The sequence below is a fragment of the Narcine bancroftii genome, chromosome 4, assembly GCF_036971445.1.
Source record: "Narcine bancroftii isolate sNarBan1 chromosome 4, sNarBan1.hap1, whole genome shotgun sequence".
In the NCBI taxonomy this organism is placed as follows: Eukaryota; Metazoa; Chordata; class Chondrichthyes; order Torpediniformes; family Narcinidae; genus Narcine; species Narcine bancroftii.
Window position 1 is genome coordinate 18,329,408 of NC_091472.1, and position 20,041 is coordinate 18,349,448.

Consider the following 20,041-nt stretch of genomic DNA (forward strand, 5'->3'; position numbering starts at 1 on the left):
AACATGTTCCTTTTCTACATGTGCTGCCCCTTTTGTGTACTGACAGGTGGCGGGTCACGAACCCGGTTTGGAGCTTGTGGTCGTAGATCCATTCTCAGAGGTGCCCCTCCCTCTGTCTGGATCTGGTAGGAATGTGAATCTATTTCCTTTTGCACATATCCCTGCATGGCCCATGTGCCAGAATTGTGATCGTGGATTTGCACTGGAACTCCAGGCTTCAGGAGTGGTCGGCTTTTCACAGTCTTGTCACGATACTCTTTCTGTTCTACTTTCTCTTCCACTTTAGCCTGTTTGACCTTGTCTTGCTCCTTTAGGCATCAACAGATTTTCATTCATTGGAGGGTTGGTCCATATGTGTCGACCCATCAGCATTTGGGCAGGAGAAAGGCCATTCTAGAGTGGAAATCCTCTTGTCCATCATGCGTTTTCTTCATGAGGCTCTTCACCACCTTGATAGAACTCTCTGCAAGGCCATTAGACTTTGGGTGATGTGGGCTTGAACGTGTGTTGAAATCCCCAAGTATTGGCAAAAGACTCAAGTTCGCTGCTCAAAAATAGTGGACCATTGTCTGATACCACTACATGTCACAAACATAAGTGATAACCATTTTGCAGGATGTTGACTGCTGTGTTGCTACCTCTGGGTAATTGGAAAAATAGTCTGCTACTCTTCCCATTACAGTCAAACAAATCTACTCCAACTTTGAAGTACAGCCTGTCTGGTACAGGGGGTGGTGTAAGTGGTTCTGCTTGCTGCTTTGGACTATAGGTAAGGCATATTTTGCATGAAGCAGTGACTGGATGTGTCTTAGTTCATTCTTGGCCAATGCATCACCTCTCAAGCTCCACATTTGCATTTTTCCTCACCAAGATGCCCTTCATGTATCTTCTGGAGCATTTCCTTGCATAGTGTTACGGGCTCGGAGGACCCCAAAACCCAGCACCAATAGATATGCACCACGACTAAGGGTTACTTAAACAAAAGTTGCTTTTAACTATCTTTGAACATGAAAATAGAATCAAACTTCAACTTATCTCTATTGACTCACTTAACCCCCTTCTAATTCTAAACACATGTGTGTGTAATGGGTGTGTAAGTTCAGCAAAGTTCTTTAGTTCACAGTCCAACCTCACCGGTTGCAGGTAATTCTTGTACTGTACACAGAAGTTAGCATTCATAAAGTTCACCAGGCTTTGGTGCTTAACAGGTAAATGGTTACCACTCAGGAAGGTTCTTGTTGGTTTTCAGAGAGAGAGTTTTCTCATTCCAGGACATCCACAACTGATTCCTTTTTAATCAGCCACTCCAGTGTCTTGCTGACAAAACTTTCTCCGTTCAGGGTTCTCCAGATGATAACCTCTTTCTTTCAGCTCACATGGAGTTCCTTTCTGTTTCTCCAATTCCAAGGAAAACGCCGACAGTCACTCCTCTCCTTTGACCAGGTCGTCTTCCAAAGCTTGCCAGCTTGTCCGTCCGCCTGCCCTTCCGCCCGCCCGCCCGTCCCCCTCTCTCTCTCTCTCTCTCTCTCTCCTCTCTCCCTCACTCCCTCCAACTCTGAGAGCAAAGCCTGTTTTTTTTCTGCTCTCTGCCTGCAAAGATCACATGACCTTCCAGACAGTAAATTCTCTTTTCCAGACAAAGCTTCCACTGCATGTTGTTACATTTGTTGCCTTTTGCTAATAACAGTCCATCATGAGACTGAGCACTCTTACAAAAACTGTGTGTTTTAAAGTGTTTGTGTGTGACCTGCTCTAACAAACCTTTCCCAATTTATCTCCCAAACACCTCTATATACTCTGTCACAAAGTAAATACTGGAATCACAAGCCTGTTCCCTTTGAAGACCATATCTTTCACAACTGACAGTTCATCCCTGCATACCCAATACCGGTAATCACGAATACCCAATGCCAAGTCAGACTTGGCTGCTGGCCATCCTTTCTGTGTTGTATCTTTGAGCTCTTTCATTGTTTCATCTGTCTCTATTGCTTTCCTGATCTGCTCTTTTCTATCCCGGGATATGAAAAGGAGGTGATAACCATGTCATCATGGGTTTGTATCTCCACATTAGCCTCTTGGCCGCTCTTTTCTTTTATGTCAACAGTGCACCAGTGCAAACATGTATTCTCCTGGTGTGTAGATCATTTTCACATCGTGTTTCTGCTGCCTTATCAACATGCGGTGTCCCATTCTCATGGGACAGTCACTCAGTGGTTTGGACATAATTGGACATAATTGAGACCAGTGGTTTATGGTCTGTCTCCACTTTGAGAGCTTGTCCATAAATGTATTGGTGGAAACTTTCACATGCATAAGTGCTGGCAAAAAATTCTTTCTCTATCTGTGCATTAATGGCTTCTGCACTTGTTAAAGCCTTTGATGCATAGGCCACAGATTGCCATGTGTCCTCATGCTGCTGCAGTAGTATTGCTCCAAGGCCATGTCAGGATGCATCAGATGAGATCCTGGTGCACCTATCTGGATCATAAAATTTTAGTACAGGCTCTTCTTGTTCGTGGATCCAGATCCACTTATTTTTCTGCTCAAGAGTGATCTAAGTGGTGCTGACACAGTCGACAGACGAGGGATGAACTTAGCCAGGTAAGTCTCATTCCCCAAGAAAGTCTTACCTCCTTTTTTTGTTTTTGGGCCTCACAAAATTCTCAATGGCTTATGTCTTTCTTGGATCAGGCTTCACTCCCTGTTCAGATATGGCATCTTCTATGAAGGTCAGTGTCTTTATGCCAAACTCAAATTTCTCTTTATTTAATTCCATTTCATGTCAAGCACTTGCATTAGTCATGTATCATGTTCATTCTTGGTGGACCCCCAGACAATGATGTCATCCATCATGGTCTCATTTCCAGGTGTACCTTCAAAGATCATGTGGATGGTTTTCTGGTAGACTTCTGGTGCAGACAAGATCCCATATGGTAGCTGAAGAAAGCGATATCTTCCTTGTGGAGTATTGCATATCGAACTTGCCTCATTCAGCTTCATCTGCCAAAACCTCAATGACACGTTGAGCTTGCTAAACCACTTGGCACCTGCAAACTGGGACATGATTTCCTCCCGTATCGGCAATTTAAAATGCTCTCTCTTGATGGCTTTATTGAGATCTCTTGGGTCCAGACTTGTATGCAATGCTCCATTTTTCTTTTACACGATGACCAATGAAATAACACAATCTGTAGGTTCTTCAATTTACTGGATGACTTTCATCCAGCCCGTGCCTGCTAGTTCTTGTTTAAGTTTGTCTCTAAGTGGAAATGGAAGTCTCCTGGATACATGGACAACAGGAGTCACTGTCTCATCTATGTGGATCTTGTGTACACCAGGTAAACATCCAAACCCCTCAAAGGCATCTGCATACTCTTGCATGAGTATTGTGTGCTTATCTTCAGGCTCTGGGCTACTATGAAAACTCTTCTCACCAGGTTGAGCTCTTCACATTGTTACACTCCCCAGCAACAATTGAGAGACACATAAACAAATGGGTTAAGTTTAACACGAAATTTATTAACAAACTAACAATAATAGAATTAACTCAATAAACTTAACACCAGCCTTAATGGCAACTCCATACAAACAATGGATTGTCATACAGCGTATGTGGGGGTAAGAACTCAGTCCAAGCTCAAATGCCCAGAAAAGTCACTAAAAGTTCCCCAAAACAAAACCCCCCAAGTCAATCAGTCAAGAAGGATCAGCTCACGGATCTAGTCTCCAAGCTTGGGATAATTTGTTTCCTTGCCCTCTGGTCTTTTAGTTTGAGGCTGTATCCCGATGACTGTGGTCCCTATAGACTTTCAACCCTCTCAGGAGAACACGGGACTGCCTTGAGGTTCAAAGTGGCAACAGCCACTTTTACTTCTTTCAGCCACTTTTACTTCTTTCACTTGGGAATTTTCACAGTGACCTCCTAGTTACCACACAAGGTTCACTTCTTCAAAGCCCTCCTTAGGGTTACCAAGTGGCCTGTCACACGAGTCTTTCAAACCCCCCTTTAGGGTGAACAAGTGACCTCTGTCACACAAGTCCCCTCCTTTGGACACCCTGGCTTGAGTGGTCCCTTGAAGTCCTCCTCTTGAAAGGGGACAGGAGAGGCACTGGTCAGTCCCATACACACTCTGGGTATCAGAGTTCTCCAAATTGCTGTCAGGACAACAGTGCCGAGTGAGCCCACACAGTCAGACCAACTGCCTGCAGTCCAACCTCTTCAAAACCAGCACGCTGGGCTTTTTAAACTGCTCAACGCGTGCCTCCTGCTCTCCCCATTGGTGGAGAGAGGTTAACAACTTCTTTCCTGCAAGACCACAGACTTCCACCATGTAGTTCCCATGCTTTGACAGTTGTCAAGGTCCCCTAGTGGTAGCCCAGAGCTATTATAGCTCCTAGCAGCTGTCAAATCCCCTGTATTAGGTTCAGTCCTCTCCTCAGTCAAAATTAAAATTGTCCATGCACTCAGACCTAATATTGGCTGTACTCTCTTTTCTACTATCAGTGGTGGTGGCTTTAGATGCTGCCCTTGGTGTTTGAAGGTTACCTTTTAGTAGAATGTTCTCTCCAATGTAGCCTGTCACTTTTAACTTCACTGGATAAATCTTGCTCTTTATGGTGAGGGTCTTATAATCGTCCATAGATGACAGATTCACCTGGTTCCGATGTTGATCTTAAATGGAATTGCTGTCTCATTCACAGTCACTGGAATGATCCGTTCCATTTTACCAGCAGCGACAACAGTCTGTAGTGAATCCACAAAGAATTCCTCCATTTCTTCGTCCACTGTGTGCACCTTTCTCTTGGTAGCCCCTGTTTTACCACACTTTGCATAATGATCCCTCTTCTCACATTTTTATTGCAGGACTTTCCAGAGGCAGGACACATCTTTGGAATATGTCTACCTCTGCACCTGCTGCATTTGATATTTGAGCCCACCTCTTTGCTTTGTTGTAGCTTTGGGAAACTCCTGGTGCTCGCCTGCACTGCTGTGACTATCCTGTGCTGCTTCTTAGCTTGTGCTCGTGTGGTCTCTGCTGTCCTACACATATTCACAGCCTTTTCCAGTGTCAAATCTTTTTCACGCAACAGTCTTTCTCTGAGTCCGTTATCTGGAATTCCACTAACTATTCTGTCTCTAATGAATGAGTTTTTCAAAGCTCCAAGTGCACAGATTTACTCAGTGTCAAGCAGACTTATCGGGCAGACTTATCACTATGTATTGCCACAATGTAAATATCATATTCTTGTTTGAATACATACAAATTCTCAGCCACATTGCCTTCAAACACAAGCGGGTCAGGCCTTCTGAATCCATCCGCCATTATGGCGCAGTCACAAAGATGTTGCAAACATGGTGTTAGTTACTCACTTTTCACTTGAAGGCTTCAGATTCAGACTCTGACATCATGTTTGTTGATGCATCGAATAACCAGACAACACCAAACAGCAACCTCTGACGATCGCTTTACTGTTAAATTCCACAAATGCAATTTATAACAGGAGCCCCTGAAAATGCCACCAACCAAGCTTTGTCTCCTTTTTCCACTAGTGCGCTTTGCGGGGACTTGCGCAATCGCATCATAGCGAGTACAGTAGTTGCAGACAGCCAATAAAAGCGGCTGTCTACAGCATCTTCACCCATCTCATGTAGAAGCATAGATGCTCTCCATTTTTCATCAGTCTCTCCTGCTCCACCAGCCTCTAAATAAATGTTGAATCGCTGTTTGACATGTTTCCAATTATCCGTTAGATTGCTAGTAAACTGCATTGGTGTGGGAGGACTTAACTTATCCATGACATCTATTGTCTTTTCACACTTCTGACACACGTTAGGTTTGTTCCTTGAAGAAGAACAACCTTGCATGGTTTTAACGCTTAAACAACTTTATTTTTCGAGCTGCTTGAAACAACATCGTACTCAACGTCTGTCATGGTCTACATTTTGTTCCTGCACAAACCATGCATATTGCCTACTGGGAAATGTAGTTATTTATTATACATGCATAATAACACATCCAACACCTATCGGGATTGATAGATGCTAGATAAGTATATTTTCCGGTTGCTTGAGACTTACTCTTACAGTGCCCAACTATACACCGGCATTAAGAATAAACAGTTTAAAAGACAAAAATACTACACTGTACTTAGACTGAACAAACTTTGCATGCATGAATATATAAACTTTAAAGCATTTTACTTTATTTTCAGTCACATTCTTTGAAAACATTTAACTGTTGCTACATCTGCAGGTTCCTCCCCCTCCACGGAGCCGCCCAAAAGTCAAACAATAACATTACAGATAATTAACACACCTTCTCCCCAAGTTTACAGATTGTGAAGCAGGAGCCACTTTAAGAGAGTCACCCCAACGGCGAGCGGCATCAAAACTCACTCTTCATCTTGGGTGACGCCATTTGATTGAAACACAATCAAACAGCTGCTATGAGCAAAGCACGACCAAGGTACAGCACTGGCTAAATATCTGTTCCCATCGTCACCAAATGCTTATGAGTTATTTCAGAGAACATTGGCTTTTACAAATTTAAACTTCCGTATTTTTTACTTATTTTATTCTTATTTATTTTAATTTTTTAAGTTTATTTTCCTCGATATTTTTGCCGGTTCCTTGAAGCGGCTGGTAGCTTGAATTCCGGATACCAAGGGTTTTACTGCAACTACAATTGTGCATTCTTTTCATAAAGAACAAGAAACTTGAGTGGGCCATGGAATAACGTGTCTGTTAATGACCAGAGGTGACTGGATCAGGGTATACAGAAGGAATATTCCTTCCATGCCTTAATTCAATATTACATTTGAATCCCTGCACAAATGTGCTAAACCTTCTATAATATTAAATTCAACCAACTCTCCATGCTCCATCAACTTACCAATTTGAAGATTATCCTTGCCACAAGCCTCACCATATCAGTTGGAACACGAGGGTAGATGCTTCTCAAACACTTGCATTCACGCTTGTGTTCAGACCAGGCTAGTTTCTGGGGGGAAAAAAACAGATTCAAGGTGAAAAATACTGTAAACAGCCCAGGTGAATGCATTTAATTGGAATCACAAAAAAGTGTACTGGTCAGATTCTGGGAAGAAAAAATATATTTCAGCAAGAAACTTTCTTGAGAATTTGGATAAGCAAGAGAGACCCCACTCCCTCACAGATCCAACAAAATTAATTGGAAGGAATGAGAGCCGAAGAGTCAACTACAATTCAGCAATAGAAATACAGTAAAACCCTGGTATCCGGCACCAATGGGGATTGGTGGTTGGCGGATAAGTGAATTCTCTGGTTGCTTGAGATTCAATGTTGTGTGTTTTGGTGAACTAATGGCGAGAAAGGCTCATTTTAATCTTCTGTATTTTTTGCCTATTTATTTTACGCAATTTTGTTTAGCCGGTTGCTTGAGGCTGCCGGTTGCTTGAATTCCAGACAACAGGGGTTTTACAGCCCTAAAACATACTCAGCATAAGTTTAATAATTTGCAGATGGTATTTCTTTTAATACCAAGCAGCCTGTTTATTTGCACTACGCCACAAAAAAAACTGCAGAATTAAAAATTAGATCATTAGGAAACAATTCTGCGCACACTTCTGTCAGCACACACCTGTCAGAAAATTCATCTCTTCATTTTTCAGTAAAATTTTCATTCTTCTCATCACTACATTTTTCATCTCTTCATTTTTCAGCAAATGACGTCAAAGGCAGTATAACAAGCAAAATTCATCCGCAGAAAGATTTTTGCATGTGAAAAACAAGTGTTCTTATTTACTGTCAGGTCAACAAGGCTTCTAACAACTCTATTTCCCTTAAAACCACATTACCCGTAATACTGTAACCTCAAATACAGCTGCATGCCTGTCTCGATGCTTTATTCATGCCTATTTTTAAGGCAGAGGTAGATAGGTTCTTACTAAGCAAAAGGGTGAAAGATTAGCAGGGGTAGTTGGGCACATGGAGTTTAGGTTACAATCAGATTAGCCAGGATCTAACTGAAAGTTGGAGGGGGAGTTGGCCTACTCCTGATCTTAATTTGTGCCTTTGTGTGCATGAGCTCAGGATCACAACCCATTCTCAGATTCCTAACCTCAGGGTCATTCCAGGTAGCTGATCTCTGCCACATCTTAGTCTACTGCCTGCTACCACATTATCAAGATCTTCCAAATTCTATACTCAAGGAGATGATCTTCAGACCACGGGAGCATGCAGAGCAGACATAGGAATTTACCTGCACTGCAGGTTTCCAGTCTTTCGTGATAGCCTTTTTTCAAGAGCACCTGGGCAGGGCCCAAAAGCATTTCTGGGGCTTTCATGAAAAAAGAAGCTGACCGAAAAATAACACCTGCGAAACTAAACTGTGGCAGAGCCAAAAATGTTGCAAAAGATTGATGGAGAACGCCATGCTGAAACTGACTGTTGAAAACTGGTGGCAAACTTTGCAATTGAAGTTCTCTCTTTTCATACACTGCACAACATACGGCTTTCACAAACTGTACTGGTTGCAGAGCGCGTCGAGAGAACCAAAGACGTTGATCCAAACCAAGGCTTTTATTAACTAAAAGACTGGAGCCTATCACAAGTAGGTCAACCAGTCCAGAATGACCTGGTCTGGCTAGGAGCAATCCTTTAAGACCTGCCAGTAGGTGTGGCTACACTCTCAGCCAATCACAGTCATCCTACACTACCATCTGTACATATACACATTGGTGATAGAATCTGTACTATCACACCCTGATTCAGCACTAAATGAAAAGTGCAGGAAGGAACATCTATTGTTTAACCTAGTGTCAGATAAACACTCAAGTCACCAGAGCACAGATCTGTCCTCGTTAGATAGTAAGTATTTAATGGACTCAATAATCTTATTACATTTTAATCTTGATTAAATATTGGAATTGTGCAGCAGGGTCACGAAGTACTATTTGGTAGATCCAATAAAGAATGGTGGAGATGATTTGGTGGCACAGTTAGCGCAACCCTATAACAGCGCCAGTGACCCAGGTTCGAATCCGGCGCTGTCTGTATGGATTTCGTACATCCTCCATGTAACTTGCATAGGTTTTCTCTGGGTGCTCCAGTTTTCTCCCACCCTCCAAAAACGTACAGGCTTTGTAGGTTAATTGGTCAAATGGATCTATTTGGGCGGCAGAGGCTGGTCTGCCAGAAAATATTTCGTTATTGATTAACTTCCACAGCTCTGCAAACTTGGAACAAAAATATGAGGAAATCAAGAGCAGGTAGATACTGGGGACTTCTGCAGTGCACAAAAGTGCTGGAGGAACTCAGCAGGTCACGCAGCACCCACGGAAAGCAAAAAGCAGTCAACATTGCAGGCCTGAGCCCTTCTTTGGGAATGCCATTAATCAGGTGCACCCCTCCTGGGCTGCTGTCAATTATTGGCACTGCCATCTTGGGCATGGACCCCTCGGAGGAGCACTGTCTCTGCTCTCCATTCTCCTGGATCCTCACCATGGGCAGCAAAGCCATTGCAGCAACTGTAGCAATGCCACCATTTTCACATGGTTGAGAACCAGCCTGGGCAACTTGTTATTGCTGAGCTCTCTGCTTTGAATTTAGCTGCAGTTGTAATTTTCCTCTAGAACCCTTCAGCTTGACAGGTTAGAAACAATTTTGATATTTCCTGAGTCTTTTTTTAATCTTAAATTTAAAATTTAAAATTTAAATTTAAACAATTTTTAAATTTAGACATGCAACACAGAAGCAGGCCATCTTTTCCCACGAGTCCATGTCTCCCAATTTACATCCAATTAACCTACAGCCCCCAGTATATTTCGAACGGTGGGAGGAAACTGGAACGCCCAGAGAAAACCCACTCAAACACGGGGAGAGTGTACAAACTCCTTACAAACAACGTGGGATTCAAACCCCGGTCCTGATCGCTGGCGCATTAAGGCATTGCGCTAACCGCTGCATACCGCCCAGACCTGGTCTCCCCCGCAAGGATATATCTGCCACAGATGCAGCGCAACAGTAGTTTGTCAGATAGATTCCCAGGAATCTATGAATAGGAACAGCAATATTATGGTGGGGGAATCGTACAAGGGAAGATAACACAAGCAGGGTTATCCTCTCTTGGATTAAGAAGAATGGAAGGGATCCCATTTCATTCTGAAGCTTGATGGAGAATCTTCAAATAAGTAGCTGTCCAATTAGAGCTGAGGTGACAAAAAAAATGTCTTTTGCAGGGATGGTGAAGAGGGCTGGAGAGTCACTGAGAGCATTTTAAACAGATCAATATCAAGGAAAATGCAGTTAGTGCTGAGGATGTTAATGATCTTCTGAACAAGAGGCAGAAAATAAAAGAACATAATGAAGGAAATAACATATTGGTCTGCATAGAAAATGAGCAGACAAAATCTTGTAGATTATGAGCCCCTGTCCCTGGACATTATTGGGGGCCTTTCAAAAGCCTTTTCAATTGTTTTGCAATGTCATCTGGATTTCTTCCCTGGCTGAAGATTTATTGCCAGAAGTTGCATAAGAAACTCATTCAACACAAATGTTACTTTTTCGAATAAAACACGTTTAAAGTGACCTGAGAGCAGTTGGTATAAAGTTTTCTCTCACAGCCACATTCATGTTGGAAACCTGGAGTTTCCGCCCAAAAATCAATTATTAGAATAGATTAGCCCTTTTTACATAGAGATCCCACAAGACTGCCATAAAGAAGACCCGTCATTTAACCGGCTTTGCTTGTTTACACTGAACCAAACAATGCTGGGCTACTGTGTTGTTTTGACACGGTAGTAGAATGGGCAAGGTGAAGGGATGAAAATTTAGGGGAGACGTCAGGGGTAAGTTTGTATATACAGAAAGTAGTGGGTGCCTGGAATGCATTGTCAGGTTGGTGGTGGAGGCTGGTACAGTGGGAACATTTGAAATAATCCAGACAGGCACATAGAAGCAAGAAATATAGAGGGTTATGGGTGTGCAGTAGGGAAGGTTTAGTTTATCGAGTAGGTTTATAAAGATCAGCACAAAGGCCTGTGATGTTCTTTGTTCTACGCCTTTCACTCCCAGCATTATTCCCAGTCTGGATCCTCCACCACCTGTGGCAATATTCAAATGTATTTGCTGGTTTGTGTGCTCCTCCACTTATCCTGATCCATGTGCTCGTTTTTTGTCAAGAAATAAAGAAAATAAGGTGCTCAAGAAGTAAAGCATTTAAAAAGTGACTCAAGTCCAAGCTCACTTTACAGCCAACAAAGCTGTATTTTTTGTCAGTTTCATGAAAAAACATGATGATCAATTTGCACACTGCCAAATCCCGCAAAAATAAACAATGAGATAACAACCAAATAATTGTCTTCATATGGGATGATTGAGCAATATATGTTGACCAGAATACTGGGAATAATAACCCTGCATCACAGTGTGGAAAGGTTGCTATAGAAAACTGGTTTGGAGGTCAATCAGAACCATACGAGTAGCAAAGGGGATCACTGGGGTCTCCCTCCGCTCCCCCCCAAGCCCCACCTCCAATCGACGTGATCTACTGGGATTGTTATCCAAACAGAACATACAAAATCTTTTTTTTTTAAAACACAGAAATCCCATGATATTGCCGTAAGTAAGACCCAGCATTAAGCCGGCTTTGGTTGTTTACACTGAACCAGACAAAGCCGGCATAATGCCAGGTTAGTGTGTCTTTTTACACAGCAAGCCAGCATTCCGGGACCAAAAGAGGCTGGACGTGTAAAACAACAGCGTCGGTGTCTAGTGTCAAGTATAACATACTGCATTTGATGGCATGTTAGACCCACTTTTTTCCCCCCGTTCTTATAAGCGAAGTTAAAATTAGGGTAATAAGGTGAGTAACGCCAACAGTGATCATCGTCGCTGTGTAGCTTACTAGCATCTCTACTGTCTATCATTGGGGGATGTTGGCGAGCTTTAAGGTGACTCTCTCGGCGGCCCATTGTCGGTCCCTGCATTGGACATTGTTATGTTGAGAAAGTGTCAGGTTTGTGAGACAAGTCTGGACACAAGGGTTTGCAATCAGATGTTACTTTTATTGACACACAAGAATTAATAGAAGTGCATGGGAAAATAAGCGCATAATTTAAGAAGACATACACACAATTTATAAAAGAGCGTGGGAAAATAAGCGCACAATTTAATAAACATAGACACAAACAATTTATAAAAGAGCAGGGGAAAATCTACTGTAAGTATTGATCTATAGCAGTGGATTTCAAAATTTTTCTTTCTACTCATAAACCACCTTATGTAATCCCTATACCATAGGTGCTCTGCGATTAGTAAGGGATTGTTTAAGATGGTATGTGCGTGGGAAGGGAAGGTTGAGAACCACCGCTTTAGATCCAATTGTTACTGAAATATTTTGCTTAAGAAAAATTGTCATTGGCCCATTTCCTTTGGAGTTCTGACACCGTGCACATAACGAGTCAATTCGGTACAATTAAAACAGTGGTTTTCAAATTTTTTCTTTCCATTCACATACCACTTTAAGTAATCTCTTACTAATCCAAACCTTAACAGCAAACTCTCAGCGTTCCTCCACACCAAATATACTTGCATGTTTTGTCCATAGATACTCTAAAAAAAATACGGTACACATACCCATCCTTACCCAAGTTTGTCATGGAATGCCAGATTGCCCTTTTACACAGACAGCGCTGTTATGACCTCTGCTGGCAGAATAAAAGCCGGGACTGGAATGAGTCCCCATTCCATGTCGGTGCTTTTTACACAGCAGACGTAGCATTAAAAAAAAGCTGCAAATATCCCGGAATGAAGTGGCTGTGTAAAAAGCAAAATTGAGGACCCCTGCCACCCTGCTCTTTCAGCTACTCCCGTCGGGACAGAGATACAGGAGGATCAGAGCCAGCACCACCAGGCTCAGAAACAGCTTCTTCCCACAGGCAGTGAGAATGCTGAAGGACCAAAGGAGCTGCTCACACAAACCATCCAAGACTCTTATATTTACAGTACTAAACAATAATTATTTATACATTGGAATAATTATCCTGCATCTGTATTTTTGTCAGCATGTGTGCTATGCCTGGTTGTGTGTTTGCATATTTTTGCATCGAGGACTGAAGAATGCTTTGAGGTTGTTCTTGTCTGATCAGATGACAATAAACTTGAACTTGCTCTTTTACCAGATATTCATAATCTGCATTTTGATCTTTCTACTGCACAAAGTCCGGTTTCCTCTGCACATCACCCCTCACTTGCATCCATATTTTCCACTCTAATTATAACTGCTGAATAAAAGGTAGGAATTATTTTTTAATTGCATCTTTCTTTGGCTTGGCTTCACGGACAAAGATTTATGGAGGGGTAATGTCCACGTCAGCTGCAGGCTCGTTTGTGGCTGACAAGTCCGATGCGGGGCATAATGCATTGGGGATACACACCCTTCAGTTTGAAGGTCTGGGTTTTATGTAACCCCAAGTGAGCAGATTTAACATCACAGCCAAGATCAGACAAAACTGCGATGGATGGCAGCCTAGGTTTTTCTACTCAAGCCCCTGAACTGAGACTTGTTTCTCCATGGCCAGTCCATTGAATGTAAGAACATAAGCAAAAGCTGGAGTTGCTACCTCACTTGCTCATGTCTGCTTCACCACGGCTGATATTTTACCTCAACTCCAGTTTCCTTCATGGTCTTCAAATGCCTCGATTCCATCAATATGCAAGAAATCTTATATGAAAGAGATGCACAGGTGTGGTCTCTCTTCCTGCCAAGATTCGGCTGAAATTAACTTTTGAGGAAGAAGCTACCTCCAAATAAAATGGTTCTAACTTTAAACTTAACTAATGATGACCCAGGTTTCTACAGGAAATCAATACAATCCTTTGCTCTACTAAGAATGTGTCACCCATCCCCTTGTTCCTTTCTTTATTAAAATGTAAATCCACCAGCAGTTTATTGTTATAAATCAGTGGTTCCCAGTAGGCCGTTGCCCTCTGGTGAGCCCAGTGTGTTTTTATGTGGGCCACAGAGACCTCCCAACACACTGAGTTTAGGGCGGTTCTGAGGTCATGTCTCATCCTCCCGGGTGACTTGGGTGGGGCGGAGAGCAATCTGCCACTGAGGTCTGGCCGTCTCTCAATATAAGCGGCTTGGCCCTCAGCACTCAGTCACAGTTCCTATCAGTCCTCCACACATGACAGATTCAGACTGATTCAGAAGTGTGTGTTTTCTCTCTTCTTACTGCTGGTTGTTCTTCTCTTCAGTCAAGACTCAAGAGACTCATGTCTATAGGGTAAGGCACATGATGTATTTCTCCTCTAAAATTGGATATAAATTATTTTGACAAAAACTTTCATCAAAGATTTACCCTGGATGGATTGCTTGACTGCAGGATATATGACATTTACTTGGCTACTGCGAGCAAATGAATAACCTTTAACATTCAAGGACGCATTCGACACTATAGAAATAAATTAAACATAAACTAACAGACCGGGTATGTATGTCTGCTAATTATGCAAAGTATCCGGAAAAGATCATTGGGAATCTCTTCCTATCATGAAGGAATCGACCACACTTGATGCAGGCAAAGGGCAATAAACATTGTGAAGGACTCCACACACCCCTCATGTAAACTGTTCTTCCTTCTGCCATCTGGTAGGAGATACCGTAGCACTCGGGCCCTTACGTCTAGATTGGGCAACATTTTTTTCCCCCAAGCCATCAGGCTCCTGAATTCCCAGAATATATAGGGTATAGGGGTACCAGAATATAGGGTACCGTGGACTTTTACTGTATATGTCTTAATATTTTAATGTGTTTAACTTCTATTCTAACTTATATTTATGTAAATATGCTCCATGCAGAAACACAATTTCACCTTTACCTTGTGAGCATACTGTGAATGATAAATAAAGGTGACTTGACTTATTTGGATTCAGAGCAAAAGAATCTGCTCTACGACACCAAAGTGTGTTGGCTGTTGTAAGGTAAAACATCATGAGATGGGAATGTGTAGGGAGTTACCCTGTACAAGGCTGTAACAAGAAGGGGAGGTGTCCCTGTACTCCTGTTAGGTAAAACATCATGAGATGGGAATGTACGGGGCAGTAACAAGATGTGAATGCATCCTTGTACTTACAAGATAAGAGAGACATTGATGGATTGAGAGGCAGGAAGCTAGCAGGGAAAGGATAGCAACAGTTTTAGTCATTGGACAAGTAATGATATGATGATGTTCTAAGCATGTATCCAAGGGTATAAAAAATCACCATTTTGCTGATAACGGCAGAATGCATTCTCCGACTAACCTGGTTGGTCGCAAGTGTTACAATCCGGTAATAAAGAACAAAGAACCCTGATTTCGACTCAGCCTGGTGTTTGTCTCACTCATTCATGAACAAAGCAGACCTAACACTGTCAACAGGAAAAATTTTGTGGCACGAGTGTTTGAACTACGAGAAGAGTTGCAGTTGTTTTTGAAGATGCAAAAAAAGAGTACGAACTGGAAACCTGCTTTGATGAAAACCTGTGGGTATTTCTCCTTGCCCACCTTGTGGATATTTTTGATCAAACTGAACATATTGCCAGGCAAAGACACGACTATCATCCAGTTGTTGATGCTCTCAATGCATTTATACAAAACCTTGAAAACTGGAAACACAAGGCTGAAGGAGGGAACTTTTCCATGTTGGAATCTCTTCAGCAGTACAGGTACAGCACCCCTTACCTGAATACCCGAAATCCGAAATGATGCAAAAACCCAAAAAAATTTTGTCCATGGTCCCATAAGGTAATATGTAATAGAGTTCAGAAATCCCGATCGGAGAACAGGATGTAGCGTTCGCAAGTAGTGGATTATTTGAGTGTATATTTTTCAAATATGCCAACTTCAGCTATTTTGTGCATGGGTACTCGAGATGGCAGAGGTCGACAGCATCGAGTCCACGCTGGTGAAGATCCAGCTGCGCTGGATGGGTCACGTCTCCAGAATGGAGGACCATCGCCTTCCCAAGATCGTATTATATGGCGAGCTCTCCACTGGCCACCGTGACAGAGGTGCACCAAAGAAGAGGTACAAGGACTGCCTAAAGAAATCTCTTGGTGCCTGCCACATTGACCACCGCCAGTGGGCTGATAACGCCTCAAACCGTGCATCTTGGCGCCTCACAGTTTGGCGGGCAGCAGCCTCCTTTGAAGAAGACCGCAGAGCCCACCTCACTGACAAAAGGCAAAGGAGGAAAAACCCAACACCCAACCCCAACCAACCAATTTTCCCTTGCAACCGCTGCAATCGTGTCTGCCTGTCCCGCATCGGACTGGTCAGCCACAAACGAGCCTGCAGCTGACGTGGACTTTTTACCCCCTCCATAAATCTTCGTCCGCGAAGCCAAGCCAAAGAAATATTGTATTGTAATGTGAATGCCCATATTTTTAAGTGAATGAGAGCATTTTTTAAATGGTGTTCCAAAATCCGAAAAAATCCAAAGTCCCAAACACTTCTGGTCCCATGCATTTTGGATAAAGGATACTCGACCTGTAGTTATTAATGGAATGGATGCTGATGTGGCAAAAGAAGTTGTCTCGTATCTCAGATGCCTCGGAGAAGAAATCAGCTGAGAAAAACTGGCACTGGTGAGAAACCCCTTTCTTCTTAAGTCAATAAAGTTCCTGATGATCTGCAAGATTAATTCATTATTCTTCAGAGCAATTCTGGATGCAGTGATGTTTTTAAGACTTCATCTATCTTTGAGTTTTGGCCAGAAATGACGGATAGTTACCCCAAGATCCTGCCTTTCACAACCACTTATCTTTGTGAATCAGGCTTTTCGACATTGCTGGAGTTGAAGACAAAGGCACAAAACCCCATTGGAGAGAGGGAAGGCGGGTCTCAGGTGTGCATTATCTACAACAGAACCAAGGATGTGGAGACTGGTAAAGAAACTTCAGGAACAGGGGTCTCATTAATTTTGATTTGGGGGGGCTTTATGTTCAGTGTATGCTTCCAATGTTTTTTGTTCTTTAAAAATGTAACATAAAATACTTTAAATTAGATAAAGATGTGTTTCTTAGAGAGCAGCCTTTGACTTGAAAATATTGCAGTCATTGCCAGAATCTAAATTGTTCACTCATTAACTTTGCTAAAAAAAACCCACATTTTCAAAATTTCTGACATCTCAATTTCTTGAGTACTCCTGTCAATCCACAAGCTGGAAAATGCAAAATTTTTGTTACAACCTGTGCTATTAGCAGAGTTAATAAAATCCAAGCAATGAAGGAACATTCTTAGACTCTGATGGCACTGCCTGCCTTTTCAAACAAGAATCCTGGAGCGGAAGCAGTTAAAGAAAGTCCAGAACTTTACAGTTCTCCTCTATCTGTCGCATCCACTTCCATAAAAGACTGCACAATTCACCCGCATAAAATGAGCTGGACAGGTGCCAGGCCACAGGGATTGGATTGCCTAATGTTTCCTGAGCCAATCATTCCAAATCTGAAACAGATTTGATGTTTTCAAAAACAGCCAGGAGATGATTCAGAAGAGAAAATGGAGCAGAATGCAATAACATACAGTTGATTGGAACATTCAAAACACAAGACAAGCTTGCAAGGAAGATTAAAAGGTGCAGAAAGATTTGCAATTGTTCTGAAGGAGGACTGCACTATTAACCAGCTGCCTTACATCTGTAAATCACAGAGATATTTGTTTCTGTGCTCCGCACGTGTGTAAATGAAAAAAACACGGCAGGGGAAGTGCCCAAATACATGCCAGTCGATTCCCAGATGCACTGCTCATAAACTCTGGAGAGTATATGGCGCCAGTTTTGATGTAACCATATAGCCATACAACAATTACACCAAAGAAACAGGCCAACTTGGCCCTTCTAGTCCATTCTCCCACCTAACCCCACTGACTACATTCCACCCGTAACACTCCATTCTTTTCCTATCTGTATATATATCCAACTTCTCCTTAAATCCTAACGTCGAGCCTGACTCCACCTCTTCATCTGGAAGCTCATTCCACATACCCACTACTCTCTGAGTAATTTTCTTTAAAGTTTTGCCCCCTAGCTCACAGCTCACATCCTCTTGTTTGCATCTCCCCCTTTATTAAGGGAAAAAGCCTCACCACATCAATATCTATCTATATCCCTAATAATTTTAAAGACCTCAATCAAATCCCCTCTCAACCTTCTACGCTCCGAGGAATAAAAACCTAGCTTATTTAACTTTTCACTATAACTTAGACTCTGTAACATTCCAGTAAATCTTCTCTGCACTCTCTCCAATTTGTTGATATATTTCCTATACTTTGGTGACCAAAACTGTACACAATACTCCAAGTTTGGCCTCACCAGTGCCTTGTACAATTTTAACATAACATCCCAGCTCCTATACTCAATACTCTGATTTATAAAGGCTAATATACCATAACCTTTCTTCACCACCCTATCCAGATGTGACTTCACCTTCAGGGATCTATGTACAATTATTCCTAGATCCCTCTGTTCTATTGCACTCTTCAATGCCCCACCATTCACCATGTATGTCCTATTTTGATTAACCCTACCAAAATGTTACACCTCACTCTTATCTGCATTAAACTCCATCTGCCATCTTTCAGCCCACTCTTCTAACTGGCCTAAATCCCTCTGAAAACCTTGAAACCCTCCTTTACTATCCACAGCTCCATCTATCTTAGTATCATCTGCACACTTACTAATCCAATTTACCACCCCATCATCCAGATCATTAATGTATATGACAAACAGTAATGGACCCAATACTGAACCCTGAGGCACACCACGAGTCACTGGCTTCCAATCTGACAAACAGTTGTCTACCACTACTCTCTGGCATCTCCCATTCAACTATTGTTGAATCCATTTTACTATGTCAATGTTAATACCTAATTATCTTCTTCTTTGGCTTGGCTTCGCGGACGAAGATTTATGGAGGGGGTAAAAAGTCCACGTCAGCTGCAGGCTCGTTTGTGGCTGACCAGTCCGATGCGGGACAGGCAGACACGGTTGCAGCGGTTGCAGGGGAAAATTGGTTGGTTGGGGTTGGGTGTTGGGTTTTTCCTCCTTTGCCTTTTGTCAGTGAGGTGGGCTCTGCGGTCTTCTTCAAAGGAGGTTGCTGCCCGCCAAACTGTGAGGCGCCAAGATGCACGGTTTGAGGCGTTATCAGCCCACTGGCGGTGGTCAATGTGGCAGGCACCAAGAGATTTCTTTAGGCAGTCCTTGTACCTTTTCTTTGGTGCACCAACTAACCTTCCCTGAGGAACCTTATCAAAGGCCTTACTTAAGTCCATATATACAACATCCATTGCCTTACGCTCAGCAACTTTCCCAGTAACCTCTTCAAAAAATTCAATAAGGTTTGTCAAACATGATCTTTCCCTCACAAATCCACATTAACTGTTTCTAATCAAACCCTACTTATCCAAATATTAATATATATACCATCTCTAAGAATACTTTCAATTAACTTATCCACCACTGACATCAAACTTACAGGTCTATAAATATTAGATTTACTCCTAGCACCTTTTTTAAACAATGGAATTACATGAGCTACCCTCCAATTCTCTGCCACCATTCCCATTACTGATAACATTTTAAATATCTCCATCAAAGCCCCTACTATTTCTACAGTAACCTCCCTCTAGGACCTGAAGACTTATCCACCTTTATTTTCCTTAAAAGCTCCAGTACTTCCTCTTATTTAATCATCATCGTTTCCCTAACTTCCCTACTTATTTCCCTTACTTTACACGGATCAATATCCTTCTCCTTAATAAACACGAAGAAAAAAAACTGTTCAAAATCTCCCCGATCTCCTTTGGCTCCACGCATAGCTGTCCACTCTCATTCTCTACGTGACCAATTTTAACTCTCACTATCCTTTTGTTCCTAATATCTGAAGAAACCCTTTGGATTTATTTTTACCCCACTTGACAAAGCAACTTCATATCTCCTCTTGGCCTTTCTGATTTCCTTCTTAGATTCTTTCAATTCCTCTAACACTTCATTTACTTCATGCTGTCTGTACTTTTTGTA

General features: G+C 42.2%; 1 protein-coding gene across 1 annotated transcript in view; it reads right to left on the reverse strand.

Annotated features, from left to right (window-relative positions):
* Positions 1–20,041, reverse strand: part of smyd3 (SET and MYND domain containing 3) — a 949,011-nt gene that overhangs the window by 666,380 nt on the left and 262,590 nt on the right. The window contains exon 3 of the mRNA XM_069930861.1: positions 6,894–7,001. Coding sequence (XP_069786962.1) covers positions 6,894–7,001 — 108 coding nt within the window. The remainder of the gene's footprint in view (positions 1–6,893; positions 7,002–20,041) is intronic.